The 12,373-nt window shown below is 41.1% G+C and overlaps 1 protein-coding gene across 2 annotated transcripts in view; it reads right to left on the reverse strand.

The window, feature by feature from the left end:
• Positions 1–2,052: 2,052 nt before the first annotated feature.
• Positions 2,053–12,373, reverse strand: part of PIGN (phosphatidylinositol glycan anchor biosynthesis class N) — a 98,025-nt gene continuing 87,704 nt past the window's right edge. For both annotated transcript variants that reach the window (XM_030265393.4, XM_012571485.5), the window contains 3 exons: positions 12,248–12,290; positions 10,494–10,546; positions 2,053–2,387 (listed from right to left, as the gene is read on the reverse strand). In XM_030265393.4, the coding sequence (XP_030121253.4) occupies positions 10,527–10,546; positions 12,248–12,290 (63 nt within the window). In that variant the 3' untranslated portion in view covers positions 2,053–2,387; positions 10,494–10,526. The remainder of the gene's footprint in view (positions 2,388–10,493; positions 10,547–12,247; positions 12,291–12,373) is intronic.

Below are 12,373 nucleotides of genomic sequence, written 5' to 3' on the forward strand. Positions count from 1 at the left end.
GCAGGTTGCACTTTGCACGTTCATTTCCACTTGCCTGCATACCAGAGTATATAGATTATTCCTACCACCACAGATAAGCAGCACCAGACGCAGTGGGCTGAGATGCTGTTTTATTACCAGCCCTCTGTGGCAAAAAAAAGGCATCAGGTTTGAGCTCCTCTGCATTCTCCCAGGGACCCTGCAGTGCCAGCAGTATGTACCTCCCAATAGGTAGGACATCCACTTTGTCTTGTCATAGATAACAAGCAGTTCTGATGAGCTTGCAGAAGGTGTGACTTATGGGTGGCAGCCCTGCAAGTCCCACATTCCCAATTTTTCAGTCAATTTCTTCACATCATATCAATGCCAGCTGTTCAGCTGCTCCCATGAGTGAATTTGTTCTACAAAGAGTAGTTCTGCAAAGCAGTCACTCCAGCAATGGAGACTGGGATGGTCAGTGGCTTAGAGCTTTGTGTACTGAAGGGAAGCACTGTGGACAGAGGTCCCAAGACATCAGCTAGGTCACGGAAAGCTGAGGATGCAGTTAAGTACCCACAATGATACAGTGTGCTGTATCACACTTGAGGAGTGAGGCTGAGGTGGGGATAGCTCTTCACAGCAGACACTCACTGGATCCTGGAACAAGTGTGGCACCTTCCCATGCCTATACAGAGGCTTTGCCATAGTGGCAACTTTCCAGCTGCTCCTTACCTTGGCTGTAGGGTACAGCCACCAGCACCAGGCATGTGTCTACCTTGAGGTATGCAGTCTGCAGGTACAGCCTGTAGCAAATGCAAAATATCTGCAACTGAGGCCAACTGTGAGGCACCTTGCCCAATAAGACCACTAGACCACCACCTAGTGGAAAAAATTACTCCCTTAACAGTACTCAGACACTCTAATGAGGTACTCTGAAGCTGCATGGATGACTGCAGGCCCGTGATGCTATTTTTTCTAGTACCCAAGAAGCAGATGAAGGTTGGTAACCGGTTTTTCCCAGCCAAACTTCCTGCAGAGGGATGACCAGTTTTCAGAGTGTTTAACTGACACGTGACCAATAGCCAAATGCCAGATGGCTGGAAAGAGCATTGGAGAAGCCCCCACGATGCATGTCTAGCCTTGGCTGCCAGCATCATGCACCATATGTATCAGCTCCTGGGTAGAAAGGCCTAGCTGCTACTTGGGAGTGTGACACTCACAAGTGAGTGGGATATTAAACAGCACATTTTTAGTGATGCCATCACAGAATGGGCCAGAATGAACAACACTTTTTTCTTTTCCTTGCTTCTCACTTGTAATCAGTACACAGGGAATCTGCATTAGATTCATTTTGCAGCCATTACTGATGCTTGTAATCAGGAGCAGAACACAAGTGGAAAGAAAAACAAGCAAGCAAAAAAAAAGGGCTCCACATGGCATCACTTTCTGAAAACCAGCAACTCCAGCTGCAGTTTCATGACCTCTTTATGCTGATCTAACTCCGGGCTGCTATGGAAACAATCAGCCCTAACCTTCCTGCCCACCCTGTCATGAGCTGGCCCAGGGAATTTGCCTGCTATTTTACCAGGTTCCTTTTCATTTGGATCAGCTGCCTGAGTGTCATACTGCTCAGCCTGCCCAAGCTCAGGAGGCAGCAGGAGAGCACAGTCAGCAGCAGCAATTCACAGCAGGATGAGCTGAAAGATGTTGTCTTACAGCAACAGCCTCACAGCACACCAGCCTTAACCTGCCTCAAGATATTCTCACACACGCTGACACAGCTTGCAAAAAGCACAGCCCGTTTCAGAGATATTCCAACGCGTGTGCCACGCCAGGTATGCACAAACCAACGATCTGCCCAGACTGATTTCATTCATGCCTTCATCTGGGAGGTGCCTATGCAAGACATGAAACGAAGCTAGAATTCTGCAGTCTCCTAATGAGAGTATGTATAAACAAACAGCTGGCAGCCAAGTTATAACAACAAAAAAAGAAAAAAACCCACTTCCCCAAAAAGCACAAACCAAAAGACAGCTGCCTATGTATTTTAAAAAGAATTTTGTTGCTGTTTTCATTTTCAAGAAATGTGTACGCTTAAAGAATAAACAGAGGGTTTTTTATTCCCATATTCCCATTGGTGTCTAAATGGCAATCCTCAAATGCAAATTTCAGTCATGTGACAGCATTTAATCTGTATCAGCACAGCACTCTGATTGCTGGATGGGATTTTGGCACTCTAGTCCATAAACCCTTATTTACATTCCAGAGCTGGAGGTTGGTTCAGAGGAAGTCTGAGGATACTTCATCACATGGAATGGTGCTTATTCCTTCTGAGAAGTCCAAGTCTCTGTGTAGTTAACAGCTGGGCCAGTCCATTCATCACCATCATAAATATGGTCAGTGACATCACCAGCAAATAGTGGCTGATGCTGCAAGGAAGAGACAGATAAAAAAAGTGAGAGAAAAAAACAAATTTCCAGAGTAAAGAAAAAAAACAAAAGCCTGACATAAATAACCCTTTGAATATTTATTTCTTCAGTTTTAAGCAGGCCTAATTGTTCACCTAGGATGTAATTTTATATACACTGCTCTTAGAAGACAAGTATTACAGTAGTCCTGTCATTTAAAAATCCAAGTCTCTGACAAAATAAAATGGTGGGGACAACAGAAAACAGAACTGAACGTACACCAAATGAATAAGAGTATCAGGTGTACTTTTCATTCAAATGGATAATTCAGTATATGTGAATGAAGCAACTGCAAAACTTTCATTTGCTGTCAACAATAGCACAGAATCTAGAGAGAACTTGCCATCAGGCAGACATTCCTTGGTAGTAAGACAACTCAGATATTTATGTCAAATGAAGTGCAATTTTCTAGAGAAAACACTACCCCTAGTGACAAATAGCTTTAAGAAAAAAAAGCCAAAAACCAAAACCCTACTACTTTTTCACTAAACACTGCTAAAATCTGTAGAATTCTGTGCTGTGGTAGCACATGCAAAGAGATTAAAGAGATGAGTTCAAGAGTGGCTAGTAAACACAATATGAAAATGCAGCTTCTGGGTTAGGATGCCCTGAAGCCACTAATGATTAAAAGTCTAACAAGCAGCAAGCTTGTTCTCCACTTGCTCAAATTCTGTTACCTGAGGTTCACTGGTGTTACAGATGGGCCATTTAGGGTCAGACTAAGATTCAGTCCAGGACATTCAGCATTCTGTGATCAATGGGTTCAAGGCACATTTGGAATTAAATCTGGCTAAAAATGTCAAGAATAACAAGAAGAGCTTCTTCAAAGACACCAATAACACAAGGGAAACTATGGAAAATGTTGGCCTGCTACTGAATGGAGCAGGGACCTCTGCAAGAGAGGCTGCAGAAAAGGCAGAAATACTGAATGCATTCAGCTTTCACTGCCAAGGCTAGCTCTCAAGAATCCCTGACCCAGGGGATCAGGGAGAAAGTCTGGAGGAAGGCAGACTTTCCCTTCATGTGGGAGAACTGGATTACAGACCATTCAGTCACACCTGACATCCACATGTGCATGTGCCTCCCCAGCAAGTTCACTGATGGCACAAAGCTGGGAGGAGTGGCCGATACCCCAGAGTGCTGTGCAGCCCCTCAGAGGGACCTCAACAGGTTGGGGAGATGGGCAGAGTGGAACCTTTTGGAATACAGCAAAGGCAAGTGCAGGGTCCTGCACCTGGGGAAGAATAACCCCATGGACCAGGACAGGCTGGGGACTGACCTGCTGTAGAGCAGCTCTGTAGAGAAGGACCTGGGGGTCCTGGTGGACAGCAAGCTGCCCATGAGCCAGCAGGGTGTCCTTGTGGCAGGGAAGGTCAAAGGTATCCTGGGGTACATTAGGAAGAGAATTGTTGCCAGTAGGTGGAGGGAGGTCACGCAGCCCTCTGCTCAGCCCTGGTGAGGCCACATCTGGAGTGCTGTGTCCAGTTCTGGGGTCCTCAGTACAAGAGAGACAGGGAGCTCCTGGAGCAGGTCTAGTGGAAGGCTAAGAATATGATCAAGGGACTAAGAGACTGGAGCATCTCTCTTACAAGGGAAGGCTGAGAGAGCTGAGCCTATCCAGTCTTGAGAACCAAGTGAGAACGGACTTCTTTAATGTCTATAGCCAAGCCTATTTGGTTTTGAGGAGAACCAAGTGAGAAGGGACCTCTTTAATGTCTATAAGTATCTGAAGGGAGGGTGTCAAGAGGATGGATGCAGGCTCTTTTCGGTGGTGCCAAGCAACAGAACAAGAGGCAATAGGCACAAACTGGGACACAGTTCCACCTCAACATGAGGAAGCACTTCTTTACTGTGCAGGTGACTGAGCACCAGAACAGGCTGCCCAGAGAGGCTGTGGAGTCCCTGGATAAAAGCCATCTGAGCACAATACTGAGTAGTCTGTTCTGGGGGACCCTGCTTGACCAGGGAGGCTGGACTAGGTGACCTCCAGTGGTCCCTTCCCACCTCAACCATTGTATGATTCTGTAAGATCTGAATTGGGTACCATTAATGTAAACCACTAGTCATTCAGAAACCAGAAATCTTCCAAAACCAGTGACATTTCAGGTTAGAACTGCAGATGGAACACTACTGCACCCATGTCCATTATGCATCCACAGTAGCTTTGGTTTTTCTTGGGACTACTGAAGAAACTAGCCCTCTGACATGAGAGGTACCCATACCTGATGCACCCATACCTATTATTCCAAAGTAGATGGCTCTTTAGGACAAACAGAGTAACTTCAGGCTAGATGAAGTCTGAGTTTAGTCACAAAAAATGATTGCAAGGAATGCTTGCTGGCCTAATGACCTGGAATTTCTGCCAGAGGACTCATTCAGTTTGAGAGTGTAGCCACAGAAGAGCAGTAAAGCTCATAACGCCGATGCTATCAATCCTTACAGACTGTGACAACTCTGGCACTAGCCTAGTACATTAGACCTGTGAAGTGGAGAAGCACCAGCCCTCCACAAAGCTGGGCTGCTAACCAGTGTGAGAGAATAAAAGTAATCCAAGTTCTTCCACAGCCAGGGTGCCAGCAACCAAAGGACCAAACATGGAGAACATGAAAACAGACTTGATGCATGCTGTAAGATTCTTCTGTTTCAGTTGAGTCTGACTAAAACATCTCACAAATGTCTTGCTCAAAATGCATAGTTTTAAGAAATCAATCAGAAAAATCCACCATCATAAAAGGGCTCAGACCTCAATGAGCATAATCAGCAGCAGAGCAGCACATTTACAAGAGCCAAGCTCCTGTCCTGTTTCTGTGGGGAAGGTGTAAGAAGGGACACAGGGAGAGCATGAAGCTAGGCACAAAGCCTTCTGTCACCTGGGCAGTGCACTTTGGACTTCATAGTTCACAGCACATTTACAACAGTAAAGATAAACTTCCTCAAGAGCTGCCTTTGAAAGATCAGCTGGGTGTGTTACAACTTTGGTTTCAGTTCTCCATGGGAAAGGACACATTGACAGATGAAACTCAAACTCTTGCTGCAGTTATCTTCATGGCATAATGTGGCCTTGGGGACTGTACATTCACCACAGGTAGATAAGGTTGCTGGCTCCTAAGGGAACAGCCAGACTGGTAAATAACTGGACACTTAGTGTCTCCTGCCTTACTGGTAACACCTCAGCTTTCCTTCTCACCTGGCACCAAAATTCTAGTTTTTCATGTAAGCAGCAAACACTACTTTCCTTGTAACTTTCAATGAAAAATCACAAGCCAAATGAAGACCCTGCCTTTATTCCCATAGATACCCCAACACCATCACAAACATGCATGGTCCTCAGACAAGCATCTGAGTTCCTGTGCATCCCTCAAAAGGATCTCTTTCAGATGTGATCAGGATTTGGCGGGGCACAGGAAGAGGCTTTCTCAAAGCCAAAAGGTCTCTTCAAACTCTCCTTAGGCACCGGTCAGCTGAGGGACTGGATCCTCCATACTTTTGTAAAGAAGACAGTGTTGCACACACTTCTCCCTTGCTATAGTCCACATGTCTGCATAGTTATGCTCCTTTAATAAAATATCAGATGTTCAAATATATATATATAAAATGCTACAGAACACAATAAAAACAATTTTAATCTGTTAATCACATAATTACAAACAGCCAGCATCTTTGGGGATCTCAGCAACTGCACTGCCTGTGGGCAGCTCTGCCTGGTAAATTACTTCTTAGGCTTAGGGGTAATGCTGTATTTAAACAAAGAAAACCAGACTCTTACAGGTATATGCCACAACAGCAGTGTCAAATCTTGATCCCTATACAATTCAGAACTTACACCCTTGACTGGATCTGTAGTTACAGTGAAGGAGGTGCTTCTCAAAACAAGCTTTCTGCATCATAAGTCAAATCTGAGCTAATGAGAAGGAGTGAGATTCTGGGATCCATGAAAATTAGATCCACGTGGAGGAAGAAGAGCCATTAAATAGGTACAAGAGAATAGCATAATGAGGCACAGTGGGGCAATGTTTATAAAAGATGAGATGGCAGAGGTAGCACATGTGGTGGATCATGGATGATCTACGGTAAGGCAGCACTGTTCAGTGGAAAGGTGAAGCGCCCATGGATGGATCAATGTCAACAGTCAAAGCTGGTGGTTGGAAAAATTTTATCAGGTAGCAAGACACCTGTTTCAGCGGCAAGGAACCACAAGGAGAACATATGAGGTACTACAACCTCCTGACTTTGCAACAGTGTATATTGGTGAGAAAAAAAAAGAATCAAAGACAAGAAGAATCTAAGATATTAAAAAAATCAGGGGGATAAAGCAGTGGGAATCAATCTTGCTCCAAAACTAGGCTTTCTCCCAAGACAGGCTAATTCCTAAGATGACAGACCCAATTAGAAGCTGGAAAGACAAGAAGATGGAGTAAGTCACCATAGCAATTAAAACAATTAGGAACAAAATAAGTAAAACACAAACAACTTGTGCAAAGACTTGGATGAGCACTCTCCAGAGACATTATTTCTCTGTGACATGCTCTCTGAACTGTCCCCAAGCACACACCAAGACCCCAGATTTAATTCTGAATTTTAAGTTCCCTGCTTTTTCAGCCAGGATGCCACACCCTCTCTTCTCGATTTCACCAAAAACAAATCACAAATCTTTTGTTTTAACAGTTCAACCAAGAAGCCTCAGCATCCCAACCCTGAAATTGACTCCGTTATTCCTAAAACCTGAAAAAAGCAGTTTTGTGCTTTATATATGTCCCCTGACCTTTGAAACTGCAGAAGAACAGTTAAGATCATATCTTTATCTTCCAGCAGCTATAAAGAGAAGGAATAGTATAGTATGTGTCTGTATAAAGCTATATAATAGTCATATAAAGAACCTTTAAGGTTTATCTTTACTATCAGGTTATACAACCATTTACAAAGTGCATGCACTGTAAAGATATAGGAAGATTTCAAGGCTATTTCTCACTCTTTCTGGAAACCTACAGACAGAGATAGATAAACACCTTTTAAGCTGCAGAGAAATTATTTTAGTGACAAAGAAGTTGAAAAGCTAGCTATTCCATTTGGCTGTTATTCAAAAATAAAAGGACCTGTCAGAACAAACGTCTCATGATCATGTATTACACACTGATACATCAAAAACACTAGGAAAATTACATTATTATTTTTAAGAAATTTAGTGGTGTGTTCTTCTGGGGCATATGATGCAATTCAGGTTACTTCAAGGTATGTAGGTAGAGGGCAAGGTTAAGCACACCTTCGAAGTTTGTGTAAGCTTCTGCTTTGAGTTCTGCATTCCCTGCAAGACTATTATCCCATTATTATACCAAAACAATGAAAAGCACTCTCTGAATGACAAACTTACATTGATTTTGGCATCATCATTAAGAAAAGGGACTTTAAAACTTTCCAAAAAGCCATAAATATTTATGGTAATTGATAATTTACTGAGAGGAGGGAATCAGTGGTGTGTTGATAATTTACTGAATGCAGTAATAGAGGACTATATGTTGGATCTGTTGTTGCTCAGCTTTTCATTAACAAACTGGAAGAATGGAAGAGGTAGAAATCTGTTCCCATTCAAAGACAACACTTATGTCATCTGGTGAATTCCACTGGGAGAATAAAGACATCATATTGTTAAGGCAGATTTGAGGCATGGTAAAATGCCCTGTCATATGGCTAAGGCATAGCAGAATAGGATGTAAAAGCCAGCAATTAGGGGTGAAATTTTTAAAAACAGATAATATCAGTTCAGTAAACAAACCTTACTTCCGAACAATGAGATCCACTAGGAAAGAAAACATCAATATGAAAAAGGAGTGAAGGTCTTTTTATTGCAAAGGATTTAAAGCCAGCTCATCTACATGAAACTTGGCTATTGGAAAAACCAAATATTGCCTAGTAAGTCTCCTAGTCAACTCGCATATTCTCAGTAAGTGAGAGAAAATAGAGAACTTTTGAAGATGGTAATTATAAAATCTGTGGAAAGCCCATCACCGCAATACAGGATGAATAAGGAAACACACATCAAAGCTTTACAAATGTGGCACATACACCACTGGACTCTGAGAGACTTTAGAGGAATGAATCTCCAGCAAGCAAATAAGCTGCTAGTTTCCCACCTCTGATTTCACTGATGTGCTAACCAGTAACGTAACACAAATCCAGATATTTTTGTTGACACATACATACACACTTCCTATCAGTGTGACAAGAAAAAAATTAAAATATGAGAGCAGCTGTCCCTAAAGACTTCTCCTATTCTCAGGAAAGCTCTGGCAACATGGAAAATGTTGCCTGTGGTAAGACAGGATATTTTCAGGCCTTGCTGTCTAAGCAGCAACAGACAACACTGCAGTAAGAATGCCACAGAGTAGTCACTGCACTTGCAACAAGAGGACAGGAAAGAGCTATATTAGTATCTCACTCCCACTGGTTTTGGGAATCACCCAAAACCCCTTGAAGCTCACCTTCCATTTCAGGAACAAACAAAAAAATCTTCTGCTGTTGCCTGCTAATTTTGCCAAGCCCGAGGATCACACATTAGGTATCTGCTCAGAGGAGAAAGTTCTGGTGCCAAAATAATGCTCATGCTAGATAAAGGAAGGACCACTTAGCTCTGCACCTATGGCTTCACTTCCTTTCTTAAGCAACCTAATTATTCTTCTTATGTGCATATATACACCTACATATAAGACATATATAAAGAGACTACAATAAAGTCAAGCACTCAAATGTGAAGTAATGACAGAGGTTGCCTGAACATTATGAATGTCCATGTTAAAAATTAATCACAAACTACTCTTTCAAAAGGCCTTTTTCAGTGCTTTCTTCAGTGATCAAAACACACACATGTAGAGGCAGAAATAGTGGTGCATAATGAGCTCTCCTAATCTCTTCAGAATAAGGCAACCTTCCAGCTGAGACAGATCCAGCAATGCATTACTGTTGTAAAGCTCTAGATGTGAAGACCATGTATCAGAGAGGAAGCTTTTGGGTACTTGTAAGAATTTATACTTTTGCTGCTAGCTCCCAATTAAGAAACTTCTTGTCCAACAGAGCAGAAATTTTCTGAGGGCTTTAATATCCTTATTAATCTGCAGAGGAATTCAAACCAAAAGATGAAGCCCTCTGACTTACCATAAACTGACCATAGCAAAGAAGTGGGATGCTAAAGTGACATTTTCACTGTTTGATCTAAATGTACCTCTGCCTACTATGAACCTTCAGAAGGTAAGGATGAGCAGGAATTGGAACCTCTAAATAACACATGTGCACGTGTGTGTCCACACGCTTCTGGGAACAAAGGGGCTCAGCAAAAGCAAATCGCAGAGTACACATAGACTAAACAGAATATTAACAATGGGTCACTATTCAGCTTCTGTTTAAATAACAGTGTCAAGTGACCAGATTGGCTGGATTAGTAACAACACATTCCCTACTAAGCTTACTGCACCATTTTATCTATTTTCACAACTTGGGGAAGGTAAATCTGAAATGTGTATTCCTTGTATTTGAGGTTAATAGGACTCACAATACAAAACAAATTCTCTCATTTTAGCTGAGATTGCTATGTTTAATGTTAAACTATTCCCCAGCTAGGGGGAGGATAAGTGCATGGGCCTTGGTAGCTACCAACATATTTACACATGGTTTTACAGTGAACTGTATATGGAGGCTTAACTAGAAACAAGTAATTAACAACTTCAATAAATTGTTATTTTAACAGTGATTAAAACAAATGAAAATGCAAAACATTAATTAAAATAGTTTTTCTGTAATTACTCTTCAAACAGATCCTACTAACTGTATTTCTTGCCATGCTGGATTTACTACTTATTCTGTGTTGCTCTGGCACAGATTTTAAGGCACAAATTTTAGCTTGGGATATGTATATGTACATGTATGTGTGCACATGTGTTTAAAGTATGTGGAATATCCCTGAAGCATTTGATTAAGCAAAGTAGTTGGAAAAAATGACAAGAATTATGAGTAGATAAACAATAGTATGAACCCGTGAAGCTTTAAAAATGCAATGATAGCAAAAAAAAGGTACTGTACCTTGTGCCAATATCCAGCCAGCTTCCATAATCTTTAACCAAAAAGAAAAAATGCTAGGAAATAAAACAACTTTGATTAGCACATCAACACTGCACAATTGGAAGAGAAAATTAAACCCAAATGTTTTCAGGCTGCTTGCTCCAAATTTCTAATTCTTCACATAGAATCAGCATAACACCTTTCCAGAAATGATTATTTGGACCACAGCAAAGAATAGTCTAGGAACCAGAAACAGATTTAACATGGTATCAAACAAAAACATCAAGAGATGGAATAAGTTCTTTCTAGCTTGGCTTGCAAAAATGAGAGAAACACCAAAACTTTTTCAAAAAGAAAAGCCAAGCCACCTTATTGTTTGAAATAACACATGCCAAATAATGCATAGTGCCTAAAAGTTTTCATGGAATTTCAACACAAATATCTTTGGGAAACTCTGGCAGTTCTCCATCTGTAAAGCAGGAATTCTGGGAGAAGATAGTACTTACCTATTAGTGAATTCCCCTAATTCTAGTTGGTGGCCCCATTGATTCAAGACTACAAACATGTTCTCTTTTCGGCCTGCTACTTTCTCTTTTCTTGAAAGAGTTCCTACATATCTCCTACAAACCTCTTTGTTTTTTGGTTTTTTCTTTGGTTTTTTTTTTTTTGGTTTTTTTTTTTTTTTGGTACACCAAGTACATTGTTTCAAAATACTTAAACCAAAATAGGAGAATATATGAGATGTAAGACCCAGATATACTGGGGCTTGCTACAGACCAGTAAGTACCTGTAATCTTATTTTGGTTTAATTACACTGATTTTATTAGTGAAATGCTATGAATGTAGTTTATTGGTATCCTATTTCTTTTCCTGCGGAAGTTACCCAAAAGCAAATTAGTCATACAGGCTTATTTGAAACTTGACACAGCCATACCTTCTTCTTTTCTCCCTCTACAGACAAATTAGCAATTATTTGATTTTTCCTATCAGGTGATATTTACAGACCCCACTGTACTAAGAAATAAGATCACAAATGCTTATTCCAAGGGATAAAATGAAACCAGCATGTATAAAGTGACAACACCAGCTCTACCTGCTGATTTGAAACTGTTACTATTTACCAGTGGCACCACTTGCTGATTTGAAGACAGCTGGAGTGGGCAATGAAAACATACTTTTAATCTGCAAAAACTTTGTTGGGAGATTATTCAGCTTTGGGTTGTTTTGGCTAACTTTGTCTGTGGATGCAGGCTTTCTGAAGATAGCATCTCCTGACAGCTTATTACAAAAGGCACAAAGTGTATTTTTGGATGTTGCTGATCTCTTGGATTCTGACAAGTCTAATGGAGCTGGTGGGTAAAGCATTTCTCCTTTTCCTCTCTTTTTCAAGAGAAGCTGGGGTGGGTAAAAGGTTTGGAATTCCTGAACAATTAACTAAACCCTGCACACAGCTAAAACTGATATTCTTGTTTAATTTTTTTCCAAGGAATTTGATTGTAGAGCAAAAGAGGAACTCCAAATGTTAACTTACTACTTCATTTTGTCTCTTATTATTATAAGAACATTGCTTCTTCAGAAGCATTAATTACGTGAAATTCGAAAAGCAGTGATTGGAAGAATTTGATCTCTAAGTTATGCTAGGATTTCAGTCCAATTCTCTGCCCTAGTTAGAAAAACTTTGAAGTCTGAAACAAATTCAGATCTCTCTTGATGGAATTAGGAAAACTCTCTGCTTTCTTGATCTTATTTGAAGAGAATGTGCAACAACAACTTACCAAAGCCATAATGTCTGAAATCACAAGAACAATGAGGAAAAGGCTGCAAAGAAAAGAACCCAGGTAAGTCAGACCATCAACCTTACTTTATGGACACAGCTATTAAAAGAGCTTATTCACAGAAAG

This window comes from Taeniopygia guttata, chromosome 2, assembly GCF_048771995.1.
Source record: "Taeniopygia guttata chromosome 2, bTaeGut7.mat, whole genome shotgun sequence".
Lineage (NCBI taxonomy): Eukaryota > Metazoa > Chordata > Aves > Passeriformes > Estrildidae > Taeniopygia > Taeniopygia guttata.